Source organism: Helicoverpa zea, chromosome 2 (genome assembly GCF_022581195.2).
Source record: "Helicoverpa zea isolate HzStark_Cry1AcR chromosome 2, ilHelZeax1.1, whole genome shotgun sequence".
Classification (NCBI taxonomy): Eukaryota; Metazoa; Arthropoda; class Insecta; order Lepidoptera; family Noctuidae; genus Helicoverpa; species Helicoverpa zea.
Genome location: NC_061453.1, coordinates 5,952,667 through 5,978,742, shown reverse-complemented (window position 1 = coordinate 5,978,742; position 26,076 = coordinate 5,952,667). Strand labels below are relative to the sequence as shown.

Here is a 26,076-nt window from a genome sequence, read left to right as displayed (position 1 = left end):
ATAATTTACCTACATTCTCATGTTATGAGCGTTTTGAACATAACACCAACTTTATCGGAATGGGTTGTAGACTTACAACGTAAGAGAGACCCCGTGTTGGCAATTAGAACCATTTACCAGGCACAGTGCTAAGTAACACCTGAAAACTTATTTCATAATACTACCGAAACTAGAAACAACATTCATAAACTTCACTGGCAACTCTAGCTGCGGATTAGTAAAGGTTGCCAATTAAAAACAAGCCAGCAATGTTTTGAAGTTCCGTTGTTTAACTTTGTTTAGCCAAAATGTTCTTAAAGATTAACATCTTAAACGTAAACATATAAAAACATTCAGCCATTTTATTTTCATTTTTTTATCGTCATCTCAACCATTATTTTTAAAAGCCTTAATCTTTATACCTAACTTTATCCTCTTTTATTTACCGTGAAATGGGAACGTTTTACGCATAACAATTTTTCTTTTTAAACACGGGAAGAAGGTAGCTCTGAATTAATGCTAATAGTGTCCATTAGGTAATATCCAAATACAAAAGTGCTACACAGAATAACTTGATTACTAGCAAAGGCTCTGGCGCTGTTGGTATTCGAAAAACGTTCACGAAAATGAACAATAGAATTAGGTTTAGTGCCGACAATTTATCACTACTATCTGTTTTACTATAACTCGATACACAGTAAATTAAAACCTTTTGACCTCAATTGAGATATTGCTACTGAAAGAACAAAAATTCTGAAAATACGATTTGAAAAATGATTGCAAAGGCGGACATTCAGCTTGCCAGAGAAACTTCAAAAACGTCGCTGTGTTGTGAACCTTTCATTTGCTCACTAACTGTCGTATCTGAGCTGAAAAGCAGTGAAAATAGTATTTGTGAGATGGGCGAAGTTTGTAATAGAGTATTGTTTTATTCCGTTTACATCCGCTGCGAGTGTTGCAACTTTATGTAGGGGAAGTGATATATCATTTGGGTAGATGCGGGCACTCGGGCAGCGAGATGAGCTGGCCGGGTAAATATCTAAATTACAAACTCGACATATCGCCCTCGCGCACTCGATGCGGTGCTGATTGATCACCGCGCACCTAACTACGTTAACCTCACCCTTAACTATACTGCCACATTACACAATATATAAACGCGACTCGTTGCCGGAGCTCGTAACATGTTATTATTACGCAACGGGTTTACACTATCGCTGTTTATTGCCGATATTTGTAATGAAATTCAATTTTATTGAATATTCATAAGGCCACGATTATATTGACGAACCTCTCAATATGGTATGGACTGGGAAATACCTACTTACTAATTCAACTTAAAGACAATTTGTTGTAAAAGTTAGAAGGCTTTGATACGAAAAGTGAATGATACCTACTGCAACATTTGAATATAAAAGAAACTAAATTAGCTATTGCGCGTTGCAAATCCTTTTCTTAATCCTATACAAACACCTAAATTAAATAACTTTCTATAGTGAATCATTAAAAAGGAGACAATTAGTCATACTTAGCGGAGTCGACAATTTTTTAATTGAACACCATTTTCTCTCGATGATTACGGTCGGTATTACAGAGGAATAAGCTACGAATCATTAACTTCTCATTTCATTGCGGCGCGATTACAGAGAGTCGATTATTATCAGGCTTTTTGTATCCGACAGCAGAAATTCTTATTGAGTCACTCCGGGTTCCTATATTTTACCGATCGTAATCAGCTGCAGTTACGATTCGCGGTTATTTAATAGAGATTACGGGTTAAATCAATTTTAATTGTTATGAGCTTTCCAATGTGAATTTTGTAGGAGCAGTATGACGTTGATCTGATATTTGAACATAGAAATAACGACGGATTATGCTTATAAAAGCAGAATAAAAAAGTCGAATGTCTACTGAACATTGCAGATCTAAGGGGAAGGCCTATGTTCAGCAGTGGACGTCCTATGGCTGAGATGATGATGATGATGATGATGATGATGAACACTGCAGTAGACATGTGTAGCATCTGTAAGAAATATCGATCCATCATAAATAATTGACAGTTATTTTCTAAACACAAAAGCATTACATAATCAAGTAATAAAACGCCTTTTTAGTAATAACTAGCTTCTGCCCGCGACTTCGTACGCGGATCCTGTCCCTTATGCCAGCGACTACGGGGTCAGCAAAATCAAAGATCTGAATAGTCGCAATAGACGTGAACATAGGGATAAAAGTAGTGATTCTAATTAGTCCGCATTTAAGTTGTGTGTGGCAAAAATATTACGTATAAAAACATTAAATAGTGGAATTCGTGGTGGTTTAGTGGGTAGAGAACCAATCTCTTAAGTATGAGCGTGTGTCTTTGATTCCAGGTCTGGCAAGTGCCTGCCAATGCAACTTTTCTAAGTATGTACTTTCTACGTATATTTTGGATACCAATGACCGTTATTTGGAGGGGATGTTAAACTGTAGGTTCCGACTGTCATTGAACATTCCATTCTTGGCAGTCGTTATGGGTAGTCAGAAGCCAGTAAGTCTTACCAAGGGGTGTTGGGTTGAGCGGGTAACCGGGTTGTGGAGGTCAGATAGGCAGTCGCTCCTTGTAAAACACTGGTACTCAGTTGCATCTTGACTGGAAGTCGACCCTAACATAATTGGGACAAAGGCTCTTGAGATAATAACGACAATAATAATGAGATATAGGCACCGCAGGACATCTGAGGCTGATGACGGGGAGTAGCGACCCCGCGGGGCTATATAAACTGAGTTCTCCAGGGAGTGTATACTGTCCCCCATATCCGGCCGGTCGGAGTGAACCATGACGGGGGTAGGTCTCACGCCTCTGGCTTGGCTTGGCCGTCCAGAGTGGAGCCGTCGCTAGAGCAGGATTATTAGCCTTGCTCGCAGGGTAGGTGCCTCATGGTAAGCACAGGGAGCGCGTAATCTGCGTTTAAAGTCCGCCGAGTTATCCTCACCCTTCAGCCGCTCATGTCCCTGTTGCCCTCTTGTTGCTATTCAGTGACTGGTTCCCGGGGGCCCAGTAAGTGAGGTGGCGAGTCTCCACCTGCCGTTTTTACATGTACCTAATACATTGTCATCCACTAACATCCCATCACAATAGCCCAAGTAGTTTTCCTCCATAGTTAGCAATAGTTTAGCACAGAACCGGGGATTGTCTTTTTTTTTAACGACGTCCACCGGGGATTGTCCTTGGGTTCATTTCTATAGTGTATAAAGGAATAATCGTCGGTTTTGTGTCACCATTTCATTAAAGTTGTCTCAAAAGGACTTCAGCGTGTTGGCTTCGGCCCCACGTTTGCCTCCCAAAAATTCGGAACTCTGTAGTCCCGAGGTCTGGAAGAGACATACAAAATAATAATGAGATATAACGCAACAAAGTTAGAGAGCGGGGGCTCGTGACGCCACGTCTAGGTATGTAAAATTTGTACTAAGCAGTGACTTAACACAAAATTCAAGCGTTGTTGTATCTTCGTTATTATTTGTTTGTGTGAGAGAGAAAAGAAAAATGCGTCAATAGAGAGTGCTTATCAGATTGAACCACTTTTGCTAAAACGTCATATCTTCATATGCTTCATATAGTCTAGCAGGGCTCCTGGAGTTCCACATCAGGTGTTTTACATCTTCAATTTTTATAAGTCAACAGAGAGTGCTTATCAGATTGAACAACTTTTGCTAAAACGTCATACCTCTATATGCTATAGTCTAGCTGGGCCCCTGGAGTTCCACATCAGATGTTTTAGATCTTCAATTTGTATAAGTCAATAGAAAGTGCTTATCAAATTGATCAACTTTTGCTAAAACGTCATACCTGTATATGGTACAGAGAAGCTGGGCTCTTGGGGTTCCACATCAGGTGTTCCAGATCTTAAAATTTATTATCTCAGCTGAAAATGCTCATCAAATGAAACAATTTTTGCCACGGCACCATATTTGTATCTCTTATAGTTTTATTGGTCTGTTGGAGTTCTGCATCAGGTCTTCAAGTTTCGAAGATAAATTATAGCCTATATGTTGACCAGGCTTAATACTGATACAACAAAGAAAAAATCATTGAAATCCGTTCAGTAGTTCGGAAGATTAGCGTGTACAAACAAACAGACATACAGACATACAGACATACAGACATACAGACAGAATTTTTTTTTTGGATTTGTGCTCCATTACTGTTTCTAAACCGCACCCAATTATTATTTTTTTAATATATTCAATGTACAGACACAGTTTTTTTACAGATTTATTATATGTATAGATTATTATATGTATAGATAACAAAACGTTATGTTTTATGAAAACGAAACTGTTTGTAAGATATGTACTTTTCCCACATTTTGGTGCCTAATTCCTGTTTATAAGGTTTTTAATATGCATTCAAATAGTGTTTGCCACATTTCTACAACCGAATTAGCTGCTAGCGGTCTGTTGAATCAGGCGTGACGACACGCTCTCGAATGCAATTGTAACATCTCATTTACCTAAATTGGTTGCAGTGTTTAAGCTGCACATAGATCTACATTTATTAATGTCTGGTGCGACTATTTCACTCTTTACAAATCAAGCGGCTATGATCCCACTAGCTTATTAAAAGTAGTTGTGTGAAATACATGAGGGCATTTTATCTTTGTATGAAAATAATAGCGTTTCAAGTGCTCGCATGCTAGAAATTTAAATGAAAACGCGACTATTTGTTTGTTGCAGGAGAGAGCATGGAAAATGCTCGGAGAGGTGAACAATGACAGCATGTCCCCGCCGCGAGCGATGACCCTGCAGGGCGCCAAGGGTCGCGCAGTGGCCGCGGCGGCGGGGCGCGCCAGCCCGGGCCCCCGTGCACACTCCATGCCATATTTTATAGAAAAAATCACGCTTATTAGGCTATGTCTACAATATCTCCGGTTGATATCAAGTTTATATCAAAATGCCGACGCCTCCTTGCCGCGGGTGCGACTAAACTTTAATTTTACAAAGCGTCCGCTAGTCAAATTAAAAACTGGTGTGAATAATATGTTTAGTTTTCGAACTAGAACAGTGTATTGTGATATTAAAGCATTGTTAGTGAAGACAATAGTGCAATTATTCGTTGTTGCCAAGTGTGTTGTGTGGAGATGGAGGTGTAGAGGCGGCGCGCGGCGGGCGCGGACGCTGCTGGTGCTGTGGCTGAGCGGCTGCGGCGGCGTCGGGTACAGCGAGGGGCGGCGCGACGGGGACCTCCATATTGGGGGCATCTTCCCCATGGAGGGCGAGGGCGGGTGGCAAGGCGGCCAGGCCTGCAAGCCCGCCGCCGAACTCGCACTCGCCGATGTCAACGCGCGCTCTGATTTATTGTCCGGCTTCAAATTATACATTCACAGCAACGATAGCAAGGTATATTTGATTCATTAATCATCAATTTACCAAGGGAGTTGATAAATTACTTTCATGTGCCAATACGTGTGTATTGTGTGTGACAATTTATGTGTTTTTTTTTCTGTTTTCTGTCGTATCCAATACGCGTACCCCCTAGCAAACACTTCATATTTAATCTACTACTGAAATAATAATTGGTACTTAACTTTACTTGGTAAAATTAAACTTAATTATATGTTGGCAATTTAAGTTAGAAACTGACAAAGTTACGAAAATGCCAATTATAATTCCAATCAAGTTAATGTGCACAACGTGTCGTCACCTCTCGCTCTTCATCCAGAATGACAAGTACCGACTTAATGGATTACCAAGTTAAAACCCGCCCAGCTGCCTGCGGTCCTGGTAATTAACAAAAAGGGATCGTATTTCTATCTAAGAGGTCTACTGCCATAAATCCAAATGGACTCAAATCATAGGCTTATGATATAGCAACCGAGAGGGTGAAGCTGACGTTCGATTCAATTATTGAGAATTTATGAATGGTTCAGGAAGAAAATTTTATTGGATAGAATTTCCGCGCCGGTTGAAGGTAATTTCCCGTTTTATCGGTTCATGCCTATTCACGAAGAATTTGACGATTCTGATCAACTGAATATTGATAACGTGACGACCACTAACGAAAATTGTGAAAGGTATGTGATAACATAATAGGGAAGAATTATTGAGGATAACCTCAAGAGTCATTATAATGGCAAGTGAAGAGGGTTTATTGAGGTCGGATGTTACACGGTGTCAAATAAATAATTATAGGGCATAAAATTTCTCATTATAACATCGTGATGAGAAAATAATTTACTGAGCACGAAATTTATTAAATATCATTACATAGGTAGGGTATATATTTTTATCATCATTAAAATATCTGTAAAATCAGATCGTGTTTTAAGTAAACAGCGAAAAGGGCAACCTACAAACAGAAATTACTTTTTTTTTTCAATTTTATTCACAATACTATAATTCTAACACATACCAAAAAAAAAATTTGAACCAAAAGCCTGGGGAACCAGTTTGATTCAATTTAATATTTTTAAAGATAAACAGCAAAAACGACCATAGTAACACAATAAAATTAAAAAGGGTAATATGACCTATTTTTAAGTCCATAATTTTCCAAATTGAATTTAGAACACGGATTGCTCTTGTATAAAACATTAAAAAAATAACAAAAGAGGTCCAAATTCAAATTCATTCCGGCTGTATCTATTTAAAAATAATTGGTTATAATTATGACAGCGAACGAATAAAAAATTGTACGCCATATTGGAATTAAATATTCTTGATGTTTTTAAGTTATTTGTGGACATTTCGGTGAGTTTTGTTCTCCTTTTAATACAATACAAAATTACTTTATTTCAAATTCCTCCAGAGCGTTTAAAATGTTTTTATTATTGAATTCATTCATATTCACATTCAGTTCATTTTTGTTAAAATTAATCTAAAGTTTTGTTTGTGTAAACAAATTATTATGGATTACCATTAAAACTTACCATTTCCATTTTGCGTGGTTGTGTCATTAATAACTTTAATTGTATGCTTGTGCACACTTACGAATACATTTGTTTGTATACCGTAGTTAACAAACTGAAACATAATAAGTACCTATTAATTAATTAAACCAATAATATTCATCACTAATTATTACATACGACGAAATAATTTGGCAATTCTTTATTTAAAATTGCATTGTTAGTAATAATCCTACTAATGTTTTTAATGTGTATTTTTGAATTTCATAGTCTATTTGGTAGTCAGTCCCGTTGTGTGAACATCCCTTCAATTACAGCAAATGGTACTGTGAACAGTTAACCTTCCTATTACGGGGAACACTACCGTGAAAACTGTTTTGCATATTATTACAAACTAGCGTTAACTGCAGTTTTTAAACTACGTGCTCAGTATACCAGTTTCCTATCGCGTATTAATTTACCTGGCTTTTATGTGAAACTTCGAACTGGCTGAACATCGACCGTCAAAAATTGAATAAAAAACCGAGAGCTCCAAAACAGGGTAAAGCTTTTTACTGGGCCACTTAATTACTTTACCCTTACGAGAAAATATAAAATCATCGCATATTCGCAATATATCACGACAATCGAGCATAAAGGTTCTACGGACTAAGGGATATCGAATCAGATTAAATGGTTTGGCGTAATTATATTTAAGTACGACGTTACCCTTATCTGGTAAATGTGGTCCAGTTCACTAATTAATTAAAAAGTCTTGGGATTTACTCGCAGATTACATTGGCCCTTGATTACGCCTATCGGGCTGGAGGCATTTCTTTGAAATTCAATTAAGTAATCATAACGTAAAACAAACGCGTCATTCATGAATATGAATCTTCACTTCCTGGCGTTTGATGGTAATTACTATTTATTTTATGTTTAAAATTCAATCGGAGCGTTTGAATAGTTGTTTGGATAACCTCAATTTAAAATCAAGAACATAATTGAATTTATCTTTAAAATTAAACCATATTACTCACAGTTCTAATTTCTACTTTGTAACACACAATAACAACAACACCAATTAGTGCAATTTGTAATAGTAAAACATAACAATCACATTATACATTCAAATTGTAGAAACAGCTGCAAGTACCATAACCTAATTCTCTTGTTTGTTCATTAACTTAGTTAACGAACGTAGACCAACAAATCATTTACGCGCTTCACACCCACTTTAAACTGAGCTGGATACTGTTGTTCTGTTTGCAAAACACGGTCCAATTAAACTCATATGTCATCTATGATCGGTAGTGCGAGCCGGGGCTGGGGGCGAGCGTTATGTACAACCTGCTCTACAACCCGCCTCAGAAGCTGCTGCTCCTAGCTGGCTGTTCCACCGTGTGCACCACCGTCGCCGAAGCTGCCAAGATGTGGAACCTCATGGTTGTAAGTACAAACTCATAACTCCGAAAGTCTCATCCAAATGAGATCCCTATTGGGCATAACAAAATCTTCTTAGATTCCAACTTCACAAACTCAATTTACAGCTATAAAAGTTTTAACAAGTTATAATTTTGGGTCACTCTTAAAAATGTAACACTAACAATGTTTTATTCAAACAGTTTTATCGCATTCTAGCCGCGACCTTTTCGGAATAGTGATTTCTTTTGACACGTCGCCGAGTCCACGTAACAAGGATTTCACGAAGTTAGTCCTTTTAACAAGTGGGGATAAGAATTGACGTGCCAGCTTAACATTATAGACTAACATTTCTGCTAACAGTTCCCCAAAACAACAAGAAATTGTCTTTTTTTTTCAACTTCATATACACCTTTAAAGAGATTTGGTTTACATGTGATTCCTTCATGATTACTACGCGAGCCGAGTTTTTTGATGAAGACAAAGCTTTTTGGAAATATGCCAAAACATTTGCCTACAATATTCTTATATGAAAGCTCTCTAGACTCAATGCTTTATTTTTTTCAGCGCACTGTAAACCGAGGCTTTAAATCAAAACAGTCTAAAATACGCTTGAATTCCAATAAAAGAAAAAAAAACTGAAATGCCTTCGTACGTAAACGAGGGTCAACTCTGGGAACATTGCCATAACGTGTTTTGATTGGTTAATGGTGTTCAAGTGAATCCAAAAGGACCGTTTACGAATATTAGGGTTAGGAAGACGAACAACATTTTCATAGATAATGAGTTCAGACACGCCTGTTTTTAGGTATCTGTTTCAGTGGAACATTAATTAATTAGATTGCTCAACGCTTAAGAAGTTAGCTAAACAAGTTGATAATGTTGCCGAGCAGTTGTTCTGAACAAAATTTCCATCTAAATGTATTACGTAAACTTTTTATTTGGGCTATAAACTTTAAAGTTCATATTTTAAACGGTTCATATAAAAAGCCTCTCAGACAAAATAAACTCTAGGTTATTTTGTCAATCCCGTGAGATAAAGTGTAACACAATTTCTACGAATATACTCAAAGCAATTTCGTATGTGTTATGAAATCGCTTATACGTGCCCATTATTCTCGTACTGTGACATAAATTCTGTTAAGTGCAAAATGAATTCCCATAAAGAGGGCGCGGTAACGTTTAATTTTTGTTATCTTTGCTTGGACATTACATTGGCACAGGGCTAATGTTATGCCTTGTCCAAATCAGATTACCCAGTTTATGTTCTTCTGTTCAGTAGTTGTTTTTACTGAATGTATGTATAAATGGAATAATTGAAGGATTTGTTCTACTATAGTTGTGCTACGGCGCGTCATCGCCGGCGCTCTCAGACCGCGCACGCTTTCCTACGCTGTTCCGCACGCATCCATCGGCCACAGTTCACAACCCCACGCGGATCAAGCTCATGCAGAAGTTCGGCTGGTCGAGAATCGCCATCTTGCAGCAAGCGGAGGAAGTCTTCATTTCGGTGAGTACACTCAAAATCCGAACGAAATGACGATTATAGTAAACCGACAGCACAATTTTCAGTCAATCTTGTCCTCGTGCAAGTAACAAGCGTAAACAAGTAGAATGGAGGTTTACATAAGAAATAGAAAAGTAATTGTGGCCTCACTGAACCGGACCGAGTTTGCGTCTCCCCAGCCATGTCTCCCTTGATAAAACGTTTCCATTTTATGGGCAAACTTAAATTTATTCGGTTCAAACCATTCCAACCACCATAATAGATTTCGATGCTTGGGGTATTGTAAAACTAGATAGATCGTGCAAAAGGAAACACATTTTCAGGCGCTTGTTATTCATTGTTGTAACACAAACTAACGCCGTCTTCGTCTGCTACACATGTTATCTTTACATTACATTAACTTTCGATAATTCAACCTGTGGAGCAGTGAATCCGCGATAATACGGAGTGATATGGAGTCGAGTGATTATGTGGGGGTACCATATCGTGTCGGTTGTTTCCAACGCTTGCGTGACTTAAACCGTTCGATCGGTAGTTGTTCGTATCGACATCGAGTGGAGTATGACACGCTAAGCGCTTTGTTGCCGATTGACAAACGATCTTCGTGATTGGCCTTCAGCGGTTCGACGATTTCGACTTCGTCACTTATTGGGAAACGTTAAAGCGATTTTCAAAACTTCAGAAACGTGTGCACTTTTGTGCCAGAATGTCAAAGGAAAAAGTGGCAATCCACTCCGCCCAAATATCGATAACCAGTAAAAATAGTATTAAGTATAACTAGCGCCACTAGGAGAGGCAGTACTCAGTTACTCACTGTATATGAGAGCGAAGGGAATATTGGAAATAGTTTTATACTATCGCGCTCCCAACTCTCTGTAATAATATTACAGATCATATTATTATTACTGGCTTGTGGGTTATAACGTCATCTCGTTGATAGAACATGAAAGGAATATCTGAGATACTTTAACAAAAAACCTAAATCCACAGAATCGCTGCTCTACAAGTATCTGATAACGTGATTTCAATTTCAAAATCAGTAGATATTTTTTAACAAATTACATTGTTAGTTTAAATATTAAGTTTCACAGCATTAGCATATACATAAGTTAAAACTTAACCCATATAATGACTCGATAATCCATACTAGTAAACAGGCATTTAGGATCGCCGGAGGTATCAAACCCTCTCGTAACATATATTGTAACAAAGGTTATAAAGGGAAAATAATCGCCCCCGAGTGAGCCAGGACTACAATGCGTCTTACATGATAAATGGACATAACTGGACATTTTTTACCTCTATGCGACATCCGCTAGCGACCTACTTATCTCGCTGTAGGCCAATTTTAGCCACAATATGAAATTCAAAGGGTGAAAATATGAAACGTAAAAGTACTATAGTTCGGCCATTCAGAGAATGCGTTCCTGACACGTCGCGATTGAACTGACGACGTAATAACATTCATTGATTATTGATATAATAATGTTGTTTTAATGCTCCTCAATTGTTAAAACGGTAAACAACCAGCAAAAATATTTTTATCGTAACTGCAACGCCATTGCAAAGTTACGTCGTCAGTTCAATCGCGACGTGTCAGGAACGCATTCTCTGAATGGCCGAACTATAGTATTTACTGAATCCGAGTGGCTCGTATCTTCTTGAATACTTTCATAGATGAAACGGTATTTATTCAGTGAGTGCGGACGTAGCTAGCAGGAATAAACGAATCCGAGTGAAGTCGGCTGAAAGTGTTCTCTGTAACAGATATATTTATATTGAAAATATTCATGAGTAGCTCTCTGTTCGGTACGTGTTTGTTTTTATCTGTTTATCGTATCTCGAGCCTTTGTTTGTGTAATAAACTGAGACGTTAATAATGTGGCGTCATTTTATTATGGCATGTTATAAAAATTACGTTAAATTGGCTATATCGCTGTAATATAAAAACAAATGGTTTGTGAATAACTGTTTTTTATTCAAGTACAAAATGTTAAGGCAAAATGTTCATTCTTAGCGCTATTTCACTTAAATTAAGTTGTTATTGAAGTTATGCTTTTAAACTTAATGGCACATAAATAGGTATACTGACATTCGGAACGTGACTAGATGTAATTCTGTAGTAGCAAATACGCGACTCACTCAAAATAAAATTCAAGAAATGTCCCTTTCTCTTAAAAAGAAGGTACTTAGCGGTTATACCTCGTAAGAGAAAGAGGTGGGCATTTAATAAAATACATAGCTTTCGCCTAGCAATAAATCTATATAAATTCTTTCAGAAGAGCTTTTCATGGAGCGGTGAAAACTTTAACGACAATGAGAAAATGAAATATTATGATGTAGCAGTGGATTTATGCATTGAGGCTGTAGGCGTTTTTGTCAGGTAAAGCACGTATTTATATAGCGCACGCGAGCATAACGAAGGGTGTGTATAGTGTATAGTTACCCGCAATGAATGGAGCGAGGCCTTTCACGCTGGTTTCAATGTAATTAGAGCGGCCCCGGTTTTTTCTGCATAAGTGGGTTTGAAGCGTTCTTGCGCTCCTGTTCTGCTTTCACCGCGCTGAAGAAATATTTTTGCTAGAGTTCACGCATATAAAAACAACTAACGCCCCAAATATTTGTATAATAAAGGTTTTCATTTTCGTTCGTATTGACGGGGATCAGGGCAAAAACCCTAAACGATCCAATTTACATACAAACACTTATTCCGCAGCCACTTTAGTACGCAGGATTTGAGGAGTTAAGAAAATTCAGTTTGACTCGAATTTCCTTTCGAATGACGCTATTGAGCCAATCTTAGTACATGTGATTTTTGAACTTGTGGATTTTCTTTTTTTGCCTTCCAACGTGGTTCGAATGAAATCCAGCGACGCATGAAGTTACGCACTGAAACAGTAATATCCGGGATTCCTATGTGTCAATGGCGTACATATACGTACTCGCATTTTGGTCCTTAATAAAGTTTTGGATAACTTCCACTCAATTTTTGTTACCCAACCTAAAATAAAGATTTTTTATCAGATTCAAACCTTACAGGTACTGATATTTATTTTGGTTCTACCTTCTTAAACGATATTTGTATTCGCAGACCGTGGAAGACTTGGAAGCACACTGTAAGAAGGCGGGCATCGAGATCGTCACGCGACAATCGTTCCTATCCGACCCTGCGGATGCCGTGCGTAACCTGCGGCGACAAGACGCGCGAGTTATCGTCGGCTTGTTTTATGTGGTCGCGGCGCGGCGCGTGCTGTGTGAAGTCTACAAACATCGATTATATGGAAAATCTTATGTCTGGTTTTTTATTGGTAAGTTATTATAATATAGTATTTTTTCTTTGACACTGCGTTGAGGTTACATAAAAATGCATCAAGCACGTCAACATTACAAGTCTCAGTTGTTTTTTTGAATGGTTAAACAGCTGTGAATGGTAAAAAATGATACATGCTATTTAGTGGTATATGATGTGAACCTATACAGGTACATAAAATAAACTATGAAAAAAATTACTTAGCCTCCCCAGGGAATTTCAGTTATTTTGCAGTAAACCCGTAAATAGCATTATCCAAAAGGCCGGGTCTCCGGGCGCTGACACATAAGCGGAAGATCATCCTTTTTCATACGCGCGTCAACACGAGTCGGCGCTATTATAATTTCATAAAATGTTTACATAAACAAGCGCGCTGAGTCGCCCTGTGACTGTTGCCGACCGTCGGATTTACATTAAAAAGCCACTCAATAACGTGCCTTTCAATCTTCTTCTATAAGCTGGAGATAATTCTAAAAGGAAAATGTTTTTCGACTTTTCCATTAAGTGGACGCATGCCATTTCAGTCATAAACTTATTAATTATAATCTCACAAACATTTCCCGTATGAAATACTTATCAAAGCATCTCATTTCCATAAACATTTTAAATTGCATACTATACGAGGTGGCTCCCAGTAAGGCTCTATAGTTTATGGCTCTTTTAAAATTCCGATAAAGTATCTCGCGCGCTTAAAGCTAAAATATATTTCGACTCTAAGAACTGCAATTTATCAAAACACATTTTCCAACTCTGGTTAAAATACTGATTGTAAAAAAACTTAAAGAAATTTCCTTAGATTTCCACATTGTTAGAGGTTCTAGAACCGTAATAATTCTTCTACGCGGAAATGGCTTATGGTGGCCTTCGTACAAAAACACGTTTGCATTCGTTGAGCAATAAGTGCCACGTAATCGTATATTTTCTTCATATCATATAACATTTCACCTTTCCACACTTTGTTTCTTTTATATTCGGTAGGTTATTCTGAAATGAAATATAAAACTCAGTAGCCCAGTGGTGGTGACATTTCTTCTTTATTATATTTACACCGAATTTTCATTTATGATACCAGGTAATCTGAGAGAATCATAATATGTGCAGCTACTTGAATTGCATAATTTAGGATAACTCTGACATTTTCAGCAATCATAATATGTACTACTGAAATAAATCATATTTAACTCTTAACCTTATTATAGATCGCCGCATGAGGCTCTTACTTAGGCCCGAGCTCGACAGGTCCTTAAATATCGCATTCTTTTTAAATTTAAATAAAACAACAGCACATCATTAAAACGTACAATGGCCGCGTAAGTCATAAGCGTTATAAATTGTGAGCAATATTATGAAAGGAATAATAAGAGAGTGTCAACGTTCGTCGCCGTGGCTCACGAGGCTGCGGATACAATTCATTTCGATGTTGTTTATGAACAAGGATAAAAAGAAATACGGTGCTTTCATGAAAACGTAATAACGCAAATGTTGGTGTGTACCTACAGTTTTTTGCGCTATAAATTATACGAGTATTATCCTTTAAAAATTACTTACCTCCACCGTTGTAACCGTGAGATGTAGGTATCAAGTAAAATATTTGTCACAAGATATCATCAGAACTAGATGAGAGCTCAATGTTACAATGTTAGCTAGGTACTTTTATGTTCTAACTATTTGAAATTAAAAACACATGTTTCGCAATACACAATGCGACAACTGATGTGTATCTTTCAATCTACAATGTAGTTCTTTCTATTTTATAAATGTCTCCTGCATGTAACTGAAATATTTATTAATGAATTTCCCGAATAAACTCTCATAGGATAAACCACAAGCAGCCAGCTACAGTAATGGAAGTGAGAAAAAATCTTGGATAAAGTGAAGAACAGAGGAGAGTCGTTAACGGCTCTCGAGAGCCTAATAAAATAACAAAATGGATATTTTTAAGAATGTCTCCCTCTCGCACGGTAGTTACCAAACTGTGGGATTGTGTGAACACAGCTCAGGTCAGCGTCCACTTAATCTAATGAGTAAATAACATGTCCCCGGAGTATTTCATGTTATTTAATTTAGGTAAATGTATTAAGGTAAACGTACCAATACTCGTCGGATTTCGGAAATCACCGACTTTGAAGCGCTACTGTGTGTTAAATATTCAATATAAAATGAAAATTTTTGCATGACGTGATAGAGTATTTATTCGTTATTCTAAGTAATTAATGTTTTTTTAGTCATTTTCATGGGTTTATGTACTTATTAAGGCAAAAGTAAAAAAAGGGCGATTTGTACCAATAGTCGTCTGATTTGTACGGATACTCGTCAAATATTCCCAGTACTCGTCAACTTTTAATGCTAATGTGAACTCTTTGCTCTTGAACATAAAGTTCAAGTTATGTACATTTTTTTTGTGCTTGACTTTGTTAAGCATACTTGTGCCTTTGAAACATTAGGTAGATAGATAGAAAACCAAATCCCTATTTAGAATAGCAGGTCATAATCTCTTACAAGAGCAAGTATTCAATAAAACAGATTATATTATATTACATTTTAATTTATATTCCTATCTATCAAACGCTGGGAATCACAAAATAAGTCTATAAAATATATGTTATATTTCGTAATCAATCATATAACCATGCAGTCATGTGCAATGTGCATATGTAGCACGAGTAAAATTATTACTATTAAAATATTTAAATTGCAAAACCAATATTGTGTTTTCCCAAAATTTATATACAACCTTCGCTCCTCTCCCTTATGGAAGTCTTTTAGACAGAATTGACCAAATTATCCGTACTATCCTTCATCTCTTTTTAATTTGGCCTTGGACGACCGAGCGTGGCTTCAAGCCACCTTTTTTTTTAACGACGTCAAAAATCATTAAATGACTCCTCCCGCTGTGGGTTAGCAGCGGTGAGGAAGTGTCAGACTCTTACTGACTAAAAACCGTCGTGTTCCGTCATAGGCATTTTATGTACCAGGGCCGCGGTATCTCTTTCGAACAACCCGCAGCCCCGGCAGGCCTTGGCCCTGCTGGGCCCCGCTGGGGTTGCTGACATCTCTTTGAGGAGCGCGTGGAACAACGCGCGCCGTCGACACGGGCGCGAAGCCACCCTTCCGATCAGATTCGGTGGCCTCGGCGTCCGCAAAATTTCCAGTTTAAGTCTACCAGCGTTCCTATCCTCGGTCTGCGGCACTAAGGAGTTGACCAGCAAAATTTTAGCCCCTTCACTGGTCGATTCTGAGGTGCATGGTATGAACGCCTGGAAAGTGACTTACCCAAATACAGCCTTCCCTGACAACCCGGCTTCCCAGAGACAGTGGGACGAGCCGCTCTGCAGATTGACGAGACTAATTGAAACATCTGTCAATACTGCTGAGCGTGCTACTGGCTGTGGGAGAGTGGGAGTCAGGCTATGGCTTCACGCACTACCGTCACCCAGCGTTGGGACCATGCTGGGTGACACAACATTCCGGCTCGCTACATGCCTACGCCTCGGCGCTCCCACTGGGGCTCCGCATCGCTGTCAGTGCGGCGAATCTGTGGACTGCCTTGGGCACCATGGTCTTTCCTGTGGCAAAAGTGCTGGTCACATGGCACGACACGCCAGCATAAATGACATGAAAATGTGGAGTCCACTCGTGACCAAAAGGCTGGCCTATACTTCGGCCAAAGGATATGCATTGCCATCCAGCGTGGCAATGCAGCCAGCCTTTTGGGCATGATCCCCGCTGACAGCGATGCGGATGAATTTTTTGATACTTAGTTTTAATATTTCCCCCTTTATTATTTTTGGAAATATGAAAGTCTGTGAGACCACCACACTGGTCAATTTTGAGGTGCCATGTCTGACCGAGGCTTTAAGTGCTTGGAAAGTCGTGCAGCCGCAGTGCCGGCCGCATACCACGACATGCTAACATCAACGACGTGATCCGTCGCGCTCTTGTTGCCGTCGGCGTACCAGCCATACTCGAACCAAATGGCTTGGTACGCGACAATGGCAAGAGACCAGACGGCATGTCGCTATTTCCGTGGAATTTGGGTAGGACTTTAGTGTGGGACGCGACATGCATCGACACTCTTGCGCCATCTCCCGGAACTCTCCCATTCCGGAACTGCTTGTTGTGCTGGCTCCGCCGCTGCACAAGCAGAGAACCTCAAGCGGCGCAAATATAGTAACCTTATATTCAAGTACATGTTCAAGCCGTTTGGGGTTGAAACTCTTGGGCCGTGGGGTCCAAGAGCCCGCCTTCTTGCCAAGGATATTTCCCAGCGCCTGGTTGACACTTCACGGGACCCAAAGGCTGGCTTTTATTTCGCACAGAGGTTGAGCATTGCCATCCAACGTGGCAATTCTGCCAGCCTTTTGGGTACATTACCCAGTGACAGCGATGAGGAACAATTTTTTGATGCACTGTATTAGTTTTCAGACAGACAGAGCTCAAGATTCGTGCCGATAACTATAAGATTACTCTTTACCCATCAATATCGAATACGACAAGCAAAGCAGTGACAGCGATGGAAGCTATGTCATCTTAGTTTTAAAACTGATTTTAATATTTTTTGCGTCAAAACTAGTTGAATGACATAATTTTTATACAGACGCTATTAAAGCAAGTTAGGGAGACGCGGTACAATACGCGTGACGACATGCAGTTATTTCAAACAAAAAGCATAGTGTAAGAACAGTCAATTTTTGCTTGCCACAAATTGTAATCCAAGCGTAGTAGAAACAAAGGCTAGTGGTAGTTGTACCCAAAGCGGTAGATATGTATCGTGTGTCCTTAATCGAATGGCGGAGGCCTACAGCGGCCAATATATACCTAAAAAAGATACTCGTAGAAAATGCATACTTATAGGAAACAGGGGATTTAACCATTAAGAAACATATTAATTGAATCGAATAACATGACTGTGTACGTGCATCTAGAACCAGGAGAGTAAAATGTACCCCTAAGAAAAAGCTTTAAAGAAACGCAGTTTTATCAACAAATGTACTCTAAACCTTAAATATGTTTGTTCTAGAGAGATAACAATTTTGTAAAAGTCCCGATATTAGCTATTTATTCGCATTTTGTACTGTAAAACACAAAATATCCTCATTATGACGAGTTTAGGTGCAACTTTTGAGCACGTCCCAGTAGTCGCCATAATAATTCTAAAATTGACGGGTTTTGGGTCAAATAGGAGTTTTAAAGTACCAATAGATGTCACATTAAAAAAATATATCTTCTATGTTAAAAGTATTCCAAATTGCATATTACATCGTTAGCAAATAAACTTAACTATCTAATTAAACAAAGAAACATACCACAGACCCCACTGGAGTTATGTAAATCAAAGCACAAAACCACGTGCTGAGTTTCACTTTTGACAGCTGAACTTCATGAAAAAACTATTTTGTTAGGGCACACACTTTTCGAATAACATATCTCAGACGCCATGAATGTTAAAACCCCGTATTGTAATTTCAATTGTGCAATATATTATCAACAATATGTTGACATATAAACCGGGCCATTTTAAGTTCAGTAGAAATAATAAATAAAAGTTTTTAGATTAATTGACGACTATTGGGGCATGACGACTTCACCCGCGTTTACCTTATTCGTTTAGGTAAACGTTAAAAAAACATCCCGACCAAAAAGGAACGAGAAAGTAATTACAATTTTAATGTTAATGAACCAATGTTTTGCTGTAACATTGTGTATAACCTACTGTTAATGAGTTTTTAGTCATTTATACAACACAAAAACAGAAAGTGGTAAATTAAACACCTAAGTATTTTTATAGTGGCAATTTAAGAAATAAATATTTAGCTATTTACCTTGTAAACTTTTGCCATTGGTTTTTATAGTCAACGTTAAAATGTAATTACAAAGCGTAAAGAAAATCCTAAATAAACTTCAGTGTCTCAGAATTTGCAACAACAACCATTTTGAAGTAAAAATCCAAAAGTGGCCCTGTAGCTGAAAATTCGGCAAGCGTAGTCGTTCTAATATGTCAACTCGATTTAAAAGTTTGTTCAACGGCTTTCTGAGTTCGTCCTCCGGAGTGACAGTTTATAGTCAATTTATGTTTTTTTTTTATTTCTATCATCCGCGTATATCTCGACCAATGGGTAAGTACTTAATTGTGAAACCAAATCACGTCAAATATTTTTGTACCTACTCTAAAATTGTAATAACGAAAGCAGTCCCAATAAAGGCCATTTGTGTATTCATGACTCCGGGCCCGCCGCAGCAACAGCGAGTGCCGTGGCGGCTGTTTCGGATGTTGATTGTCTTTTGAATCAATTCTCATTAATGTATCCAATTTAGGTACATTTACATTCCTCTCTTGTGCCCACATTGATTTAGTATAATGAGGTATATTCACGCCTGTATTGACAGCGTTGTACTCTCAGTAATGAGCGGGGCGTGCCTGGGTATTATAATATGGTTCAGTTTCAAGTCAACGTCGTGAACAGTGGTCCAAATTAGTTCAAGGTGGGTCTCGAGACTCGGTAGATAAGTGTACACACTTGTGCGGCTGGCTTATTGGCATCCTGCCAAAGGTACGTCATCCCAAGTTCGGCAGGTTATCAACGTCCGGTTGGCCTTAATATAGGCTCCGAGAATCTTTTCTCTTCCGTAATAAAAGTTTATGATGGCATAAAATTGCCCACTAAGAGATCACTTCATATAAAAATAATCGACACGTTTCCCATCTTGAGGAAGATGTAAGTTTCAAGCTTGCAATTTTTTATGACGTTCTGTCCTAATAAATCTAAATCCCTACATATTTTAGACAAAATTGTGTGATCCATTTCTTTTTCATTTGAATACCATTAACAGACAATATCGCAGATCATTTGAAAAAACAACACGACCGAGACCTTGTCGGGCTACAATATTAAACACAATACTTTTTGTTTATTCTTTATTAGCATACATTTGGGTCACTAGAACGTTCCACTGAGCACTAAAAACAAATGGAAGCCTGGAAAAGAACTTTGAAATAAATTACATATTTTAACTTGTGTTTTGATAAAAAGAACACACATAAAACCAGTCACAGAAGAAAAATGACTAAAAAATTGTTGTTAAAAACCTTATTTGTCACAAACAAATAAAACCGCCGGCGAGTCAAAACTTTGAGCAAGTATAAAAATTTAGAAACGCCAAGACTCTTTTATGACGCAATTTCAAATGTTAGAAAAAGTATGAAAAAGTTATATTGCCACTCAAAAACATTTAGCTTGACTTTCATGAAAATACATAGCTTCAAGCAAAGTGGAGATGACATAGCAAACACACATTTGTTCGCATCAGGTTGTACCAACAAACAGGACAAAGGAAATGGATAGAGAAAGGGGATAAATAATGGTCGAGGGTGAGCCCCGCCGTAAACGCTAAATAAAGGGAAATAATTTCCCTCTTATTCTTGAATAAATAATTGGCGTTATGATAATTTGGACTTTCATATTTTCACACTTAGGGTTGCGGTGATAAATAAATAAATACTTTATACAAAATTGAATTTCAACACGATATGACGTTTTTCATTACATTATTTTTGTAGGTAACAAACAATATGTAAATGAATGAACAACTCATGTCCACAGTCTGTCACATGCTATGCAAACAATAAATGGTGTTTCAAATTCACGCCTACATTTTTTTAGTTACCGTATTTTTAAGAACTTCGGAGTAGGTAAGCTTCGAGGTGAAAAAGATCGAAAACAGTGAGTCGATTGCTTATCGTTCCGTGCAAGTCGTAAAGGTCAGCTTAGTGAAAAGGCCGACGATTCGTTTGTGGTAGACGGGGAAGTTACACAACCTTACTCCCATTCAATTTGGGTTGTTACAAGCAATGCCAATATTTGTCATCCATGGAGGCTTTCTTAATTAAATGAACCAGCTAAGGTAATGATTTCTGTTGGATTAAGGAAAACTTCTTTGCTCTCTAAGTAATTAGGTACATAAATTAATGAATTTCCCCAATGAGACTATAAGAACCGTAACTACGTTCTAATGGACGAAGTTTGAGCATTTATGATTCAAAAAAGTTAAAGGAATTTTACGGTTAATTTTGTGTTTTGAATTAACAATTTTTTTCCCTTACTTTAGCCGAAACTGAGCAGATATTTCTGGCACAGAATTATTAAAATTAGATGAATCTGAATGACACCATCTTGTATTTTTTCTGTAGGTTGGTATGAAGATAACTGGTTCGAAACGAACTTGGAGAAAGAAGGCATCGATTGCTCACCAGAACAGATGCGGGAGGCAGCTGAGGGTCACTTAACTACGGAGGCTCTCATGTGGAACCAGAACTCTAACCAAACTACCATCTCTGGAATGACGTCGGAAGATTTTCGGTAAGTTATGAACAACCGTACGAATACGTACGAGGTATACTATTCTATAGCAAGAAACATAATTTATGGAGTATACTACGACAGCAAAGCAAATAAAATATTCAATTTATTTATTCTGACTGTCAGAATATCCTTTAAAAGGAAGAACAACAAATCCATTTCCACATAAGATATTCCGGCAATCTTGTTATTTTTGTAGACGCTCAGCCGTCAGTGCGTGACAATAATTTTCTATGAAACAGTTCTAAATATATGGGAGCACGTTTACGCGATGCAATCTAAATAAAACCAGTTTTGTGCGTTAAAACATAATATTCTATTCTTTCTTCGTGGAGGCGACACTTCAAGTTAAAAATGCCTTGAGATATGCGATATCGCGAATCGCGGCGGGACTTTATTGTTATATCTCCGTTAACTTCAGTGGCGGATTTTGGATATACTTTGTGCTTCTCGAAGATAATAAAATATGCTTCAGTGAACATTAGCATAGTAATTGCGAGAAACGATGGGGAAATATAGCTTTGAGGCTGTATATATTAGGTTGTTCTCGTACGTTACGAGGTGCCTTTGTGATGAAATAGAAAAGACTTCTAATACCAGCTACAGCGTGAAACGCGACCCTTACACGTAATGAGGTACCCGTTGTAGAGCTATTCCTTTTTTACAAAAAGGTTGCAATTTGCTATCGGTTAAAAGTTGCCATTAGGGTGTAAAATGAATCAATTGTAAAATATAAATCCTGCTTACTTGTAGTTAATAAATTAATTAAGTACTAACATAGTTCAAGTCAACACATTAATCTAAAGTTTCTCCAAAACACACTATACGTAACCTATTTACAGTATTATCAGTTTCTGTTGGGCTAGAAGCTTAAAGCTCGGGGTCGCTAGCTGGTCTAGGATAAGAATAATCCGGTTGGAATTCCCCACTAAATCCACTTACGTAGGCTTTTCTGTGTGACAGGAATTAATGGGCTGGAACACAAAATAATTTGAGGCATTTTATTGCTTAATGTTTTGCGAAAAGTACTGTACTTATTTGGTACAGTTAATATTTCATAGCTACAGCTGTTCTGATCCATTCGTATCCTTTGCTGTACACACTTCTTAGGAAAAGTAAAAGAAAGCGCACGCCGCCGTACGTCTTCTGAACAAAGCTAAGTACTGGCGGGCTCTCTCCGGAGGCTCCACAGCAATAAGCTTTTCATCGTACTTGCTAAGCGCACAAATACACGTACACTACGTCAATGCAACTGTAAGATTCCAGTATTGTGCAGCCACTCATATTTACGCGACCCCAGTGCTCGACAGCGGAGCAATACTTATATTTCTCGCCCTTTTTATGAAACATGAACTCAACCATTAATACGAATACCAAATGTACATACTCATTTACATATCATTAATATTAATGAACAGAAATCTCTCTTGTCCAAATAATATTAGTCGGAATGGTTCAATGAGGGGAAATATTTTTACGTGTCCAGTAGATCTGAGTTATTTTAAACAGGTTGTTTTATTCAATTCTGTAAATAGCTGTGCTTATCGCCTTCATAACGCAACGTGTGCTAGAATGTGTACAGCGAGTGCATAGAATACTTGAGCTATTTATAGGTCACAAGAACACGACATGTAATTGTTATGCATTTTTACGCCTTTCCAATGACGTTTTTATTGCCGCACTATGTACTTTTCCCTTTCCTTACTTCTTTACTTTATACACCTACCGTGTGCTAGTCTCAATAGTAGATTTTTAGTCCTAAGAAATGTTAAAAAAAGCTCAAATCGGTCGAAATGATCTCACAATACAGATACCGTACATTTACAAAAACACGTTCCAAAGATACCATTTACGAAAAAACACTACATACGTAATCTTACATCCGGGATCGTTGCTTTATATTCCCTTCCAAGCATCCCGTCTGATTTGGTACAGCAAAAACAATGTTTTATCTAAACAGATCGCGACTGAACGAGGCTTTACGCGAAGCTGGCTACGACATCGACGGCGAGAGATATCCCGAGGGTTATCAAGAGGCACCCCTGGCCTACGACGCAGTTTGGGCAGTCGCCTTGGGTATGTACCCCTGTTTTATGTACAGATAACTTAAAGGAGAAACTTTTCTGAGTTATTTTGCTGTCTGGTTTAGTTTAGGGCTTATAAAAATGATTGGTTTCTATTTATTTTTAAGCTATTGCATAGCTTCTATCGCAGGCCTTGAGCGCGGGGACCAAATCCAGAAATTCCGTAACGAAAAAACCTCACGCTCGGAGGTGTGGCTTGAAGGCCGTGCATCGTCTAACGTCGTGTCAATTCGGCAGTCTTCGACACGGCGCTGTGTGTCGTGCGATTAGACGTATCTAGACACACGGCAGTGTGTCCGCCAAGTTCGAGCAAAAAAAGCGACACACCGGCCGTGGGTTATATTACACGAACCATTTCGGGCCAAATTCGACCCCCCTGTAACTCAAAATCTATTTTATTTACGCATATCAAATTTCTAGTATCTATTGAGACCCCCTCACTTATCTAAAATACAAAATTTCATTAATATACCTATTGTAGGTCTTGAGATATTGACGTCAGAAAATCGCTATTTTTACTATACACTCACTGACTGACTGATTCACTGACTCACTCATCAAAAACCTAGACCACTTCCAATGGTCGTATTGACTTGAAATTTGGCATGGAGGTAGGTCTTTATGTCAAGGTAAAGGGAAAAATCTGAAAATGGCCAAGTGTGAGTCGGTTTCAAAATAATGAAGGTGTTTTATACCCGGTGTAAATTTATACCCCTAAGGAACTAAAACGAACTAAATTTATCTATATTTATATAATATATCTTCGAATGGTTTGTACCCACCCAAAACAAAAATGTGAAAGACTGCCAAGTTCGATAATATGGGAATGCTTCGCCTATAAAAGAAGTGAGATCTGAATAAGTACCAAGTTCCATACACATACCTCAGTTAAAAATAGTTACTTTTTAATGATGTTACTTGGCAAGTTTTCATACACCGTTATAAACCTACTAAACGCAATGAATCAAGTATTTAATTTTCTATTAAAACTTGCCAAGTAACATCATTAAAAAGCAACTATTTTTAACTGAGGTATGTGTATGGAACTTGGTACTTATTCAGATCTCACTTCTTTTATAGGCGAAGCATTCCCATATTATCGAACTTGGCAGTCTTTCACATTTTTGTTTTGGGTGGGATTTCATTTATTTTTGTAAGGTTGTTTATTTTTATTTTTTCTTATGATGAAGTTAGTTAAAGAAATGTCTCATTTATACTATCTTTTAGATTTTTTTATATGCACTATGTTTCTTACAAAGAAATGAACTAGATTAAATAAATGGACTAGATTTACCAACTGACTGACATGACATGTTATCATATATTATGTTCGTGGATCAAAGTTACACATTCGTTATTTTCGAAAGTGATTCACACTTGGCCGTTTTCAGATTTTTACTTTACTTTGACTAAATACAAACCTTTGTACCATTCGAAGATATATTATATAAATATAGATAAATTTAGTAGTTTTAGTTCCTTAGGGGTATAAATTTACACCGGGTATAAAACACCTTCATTATTTTGAAACCGACTCACACTTGGCCATTTTCAGATTTTTCCCTTTACCTTGACATAAAGACCTACCTCCATGCCAAATTTCAAGTCAATACGACCATTGGAAGTGGTCTAGGTTTTTGATGAGTGAGTCAGTGAATCAGTCAGTCAGTGAGTGTATAGTAAAAATAGCTATTTTCTGACGTCAATATCTCAAGACCTACAGTAGGTATATTAATGAAATTTTGTATTTTAGATAAGTGAGGGGGTCTCAACAGATACTAGAAATTTGATATGCATAAATAAAATAGATTTTGAGTTACAGGGGGGTCGAATTTGGCCCGAAATGGTTCGTGTAATATAACCCACGGCCGGTGTGTCGCTTTTTTTGCTCGAACTTGGCGGACACACTGCCGTGTGTCTAGATTTAGTTTAGTTAGAAGTAAAATAGTGTAGTTAGAAGTAAAATAAAAATCTGAAAACGGCCAAGTGTGAATCAGTTTCGAAAATAACGAATGTGTAACTTTGATCCACGAACATAATATATGATAACATGTCATGTCAGTCAGTTGGTAAATCTAGTCCATTTAGTTAATCTAGTTCATTTCTTTGTAAGAAACATAGTGCATATTAAAAAATCTAAAAGATAGTATAAATGAGACATTCCTTTAACTAACTTCATCATAAGAAAAAAATAAAATAAACAACCTTACAAAAATAAATGAAATCCCACCCAAAACAAAAATGTGAAAGACTGCCAAGTTCGATAATATGGGAATGCTTCGCCTATAAAAGAAGTGAGATCTGAATAAGTACCAAGTTCCATACACATACCTCAGTTAAAAATAGTTACTTTTTAATGATGTTACTTGGAAAGTTTTCATACACCTTGTTATAAACCTACTAAACGCAATGAATCAAGTATTTAATTTTCTATTAAAACTTGCCAAGTAACATCATTAAAAAGTAACTTTTTTTAACTGAGGTATGTGAATGGAACTTGGTACTTATTCAGATCTCACTTCTTTTATAGGCGAAGCATTCCCATATTATC

The 26,076-nt window shown here is 37.7% G+C and overlaps 1 protein-coding gene across 2 annotated transcripts in view; it reads left to right on the top strand.

The window, feature by feature from the left end:
* The first annotated feature begins 4,710 nt into the window (after positions 1–4,710).
* Positions 4,711–26,076, top strand: part of LOC124642413 (gamma-aminobutyric acid type B receptor subunit 1) — a 44,236-nt gene continuing 22,870 nt past the window's right edge. For both annotated transcript variants that reach the window (XM_047180829.1, XM_047180823.1), the window contains exons 1-6: positions 4,711–5,358; positions 8,160–8,294; positions 9,607–9,777; positions 12,866–13,082; positions 21,273–21,441; positions 23,402–23,517. In XM_047180829.1, coding sequence (XP_047036785.1) covers positions 4,711–5,358; positions 8,160–8,294; positions 9,607–9,777; positions 12,866–13,082; positions 21,273–21,441; positions 23,402–23,517 — 1,456 coding nt within the window. The remainder of the gene's footprint in view (positions 5,359–8,159; positions 8,295–9,606; positions 9,778–12,865; positions 13,083–21,272; positions 21,442–23,401; positions 23,518–26,076) is intronic.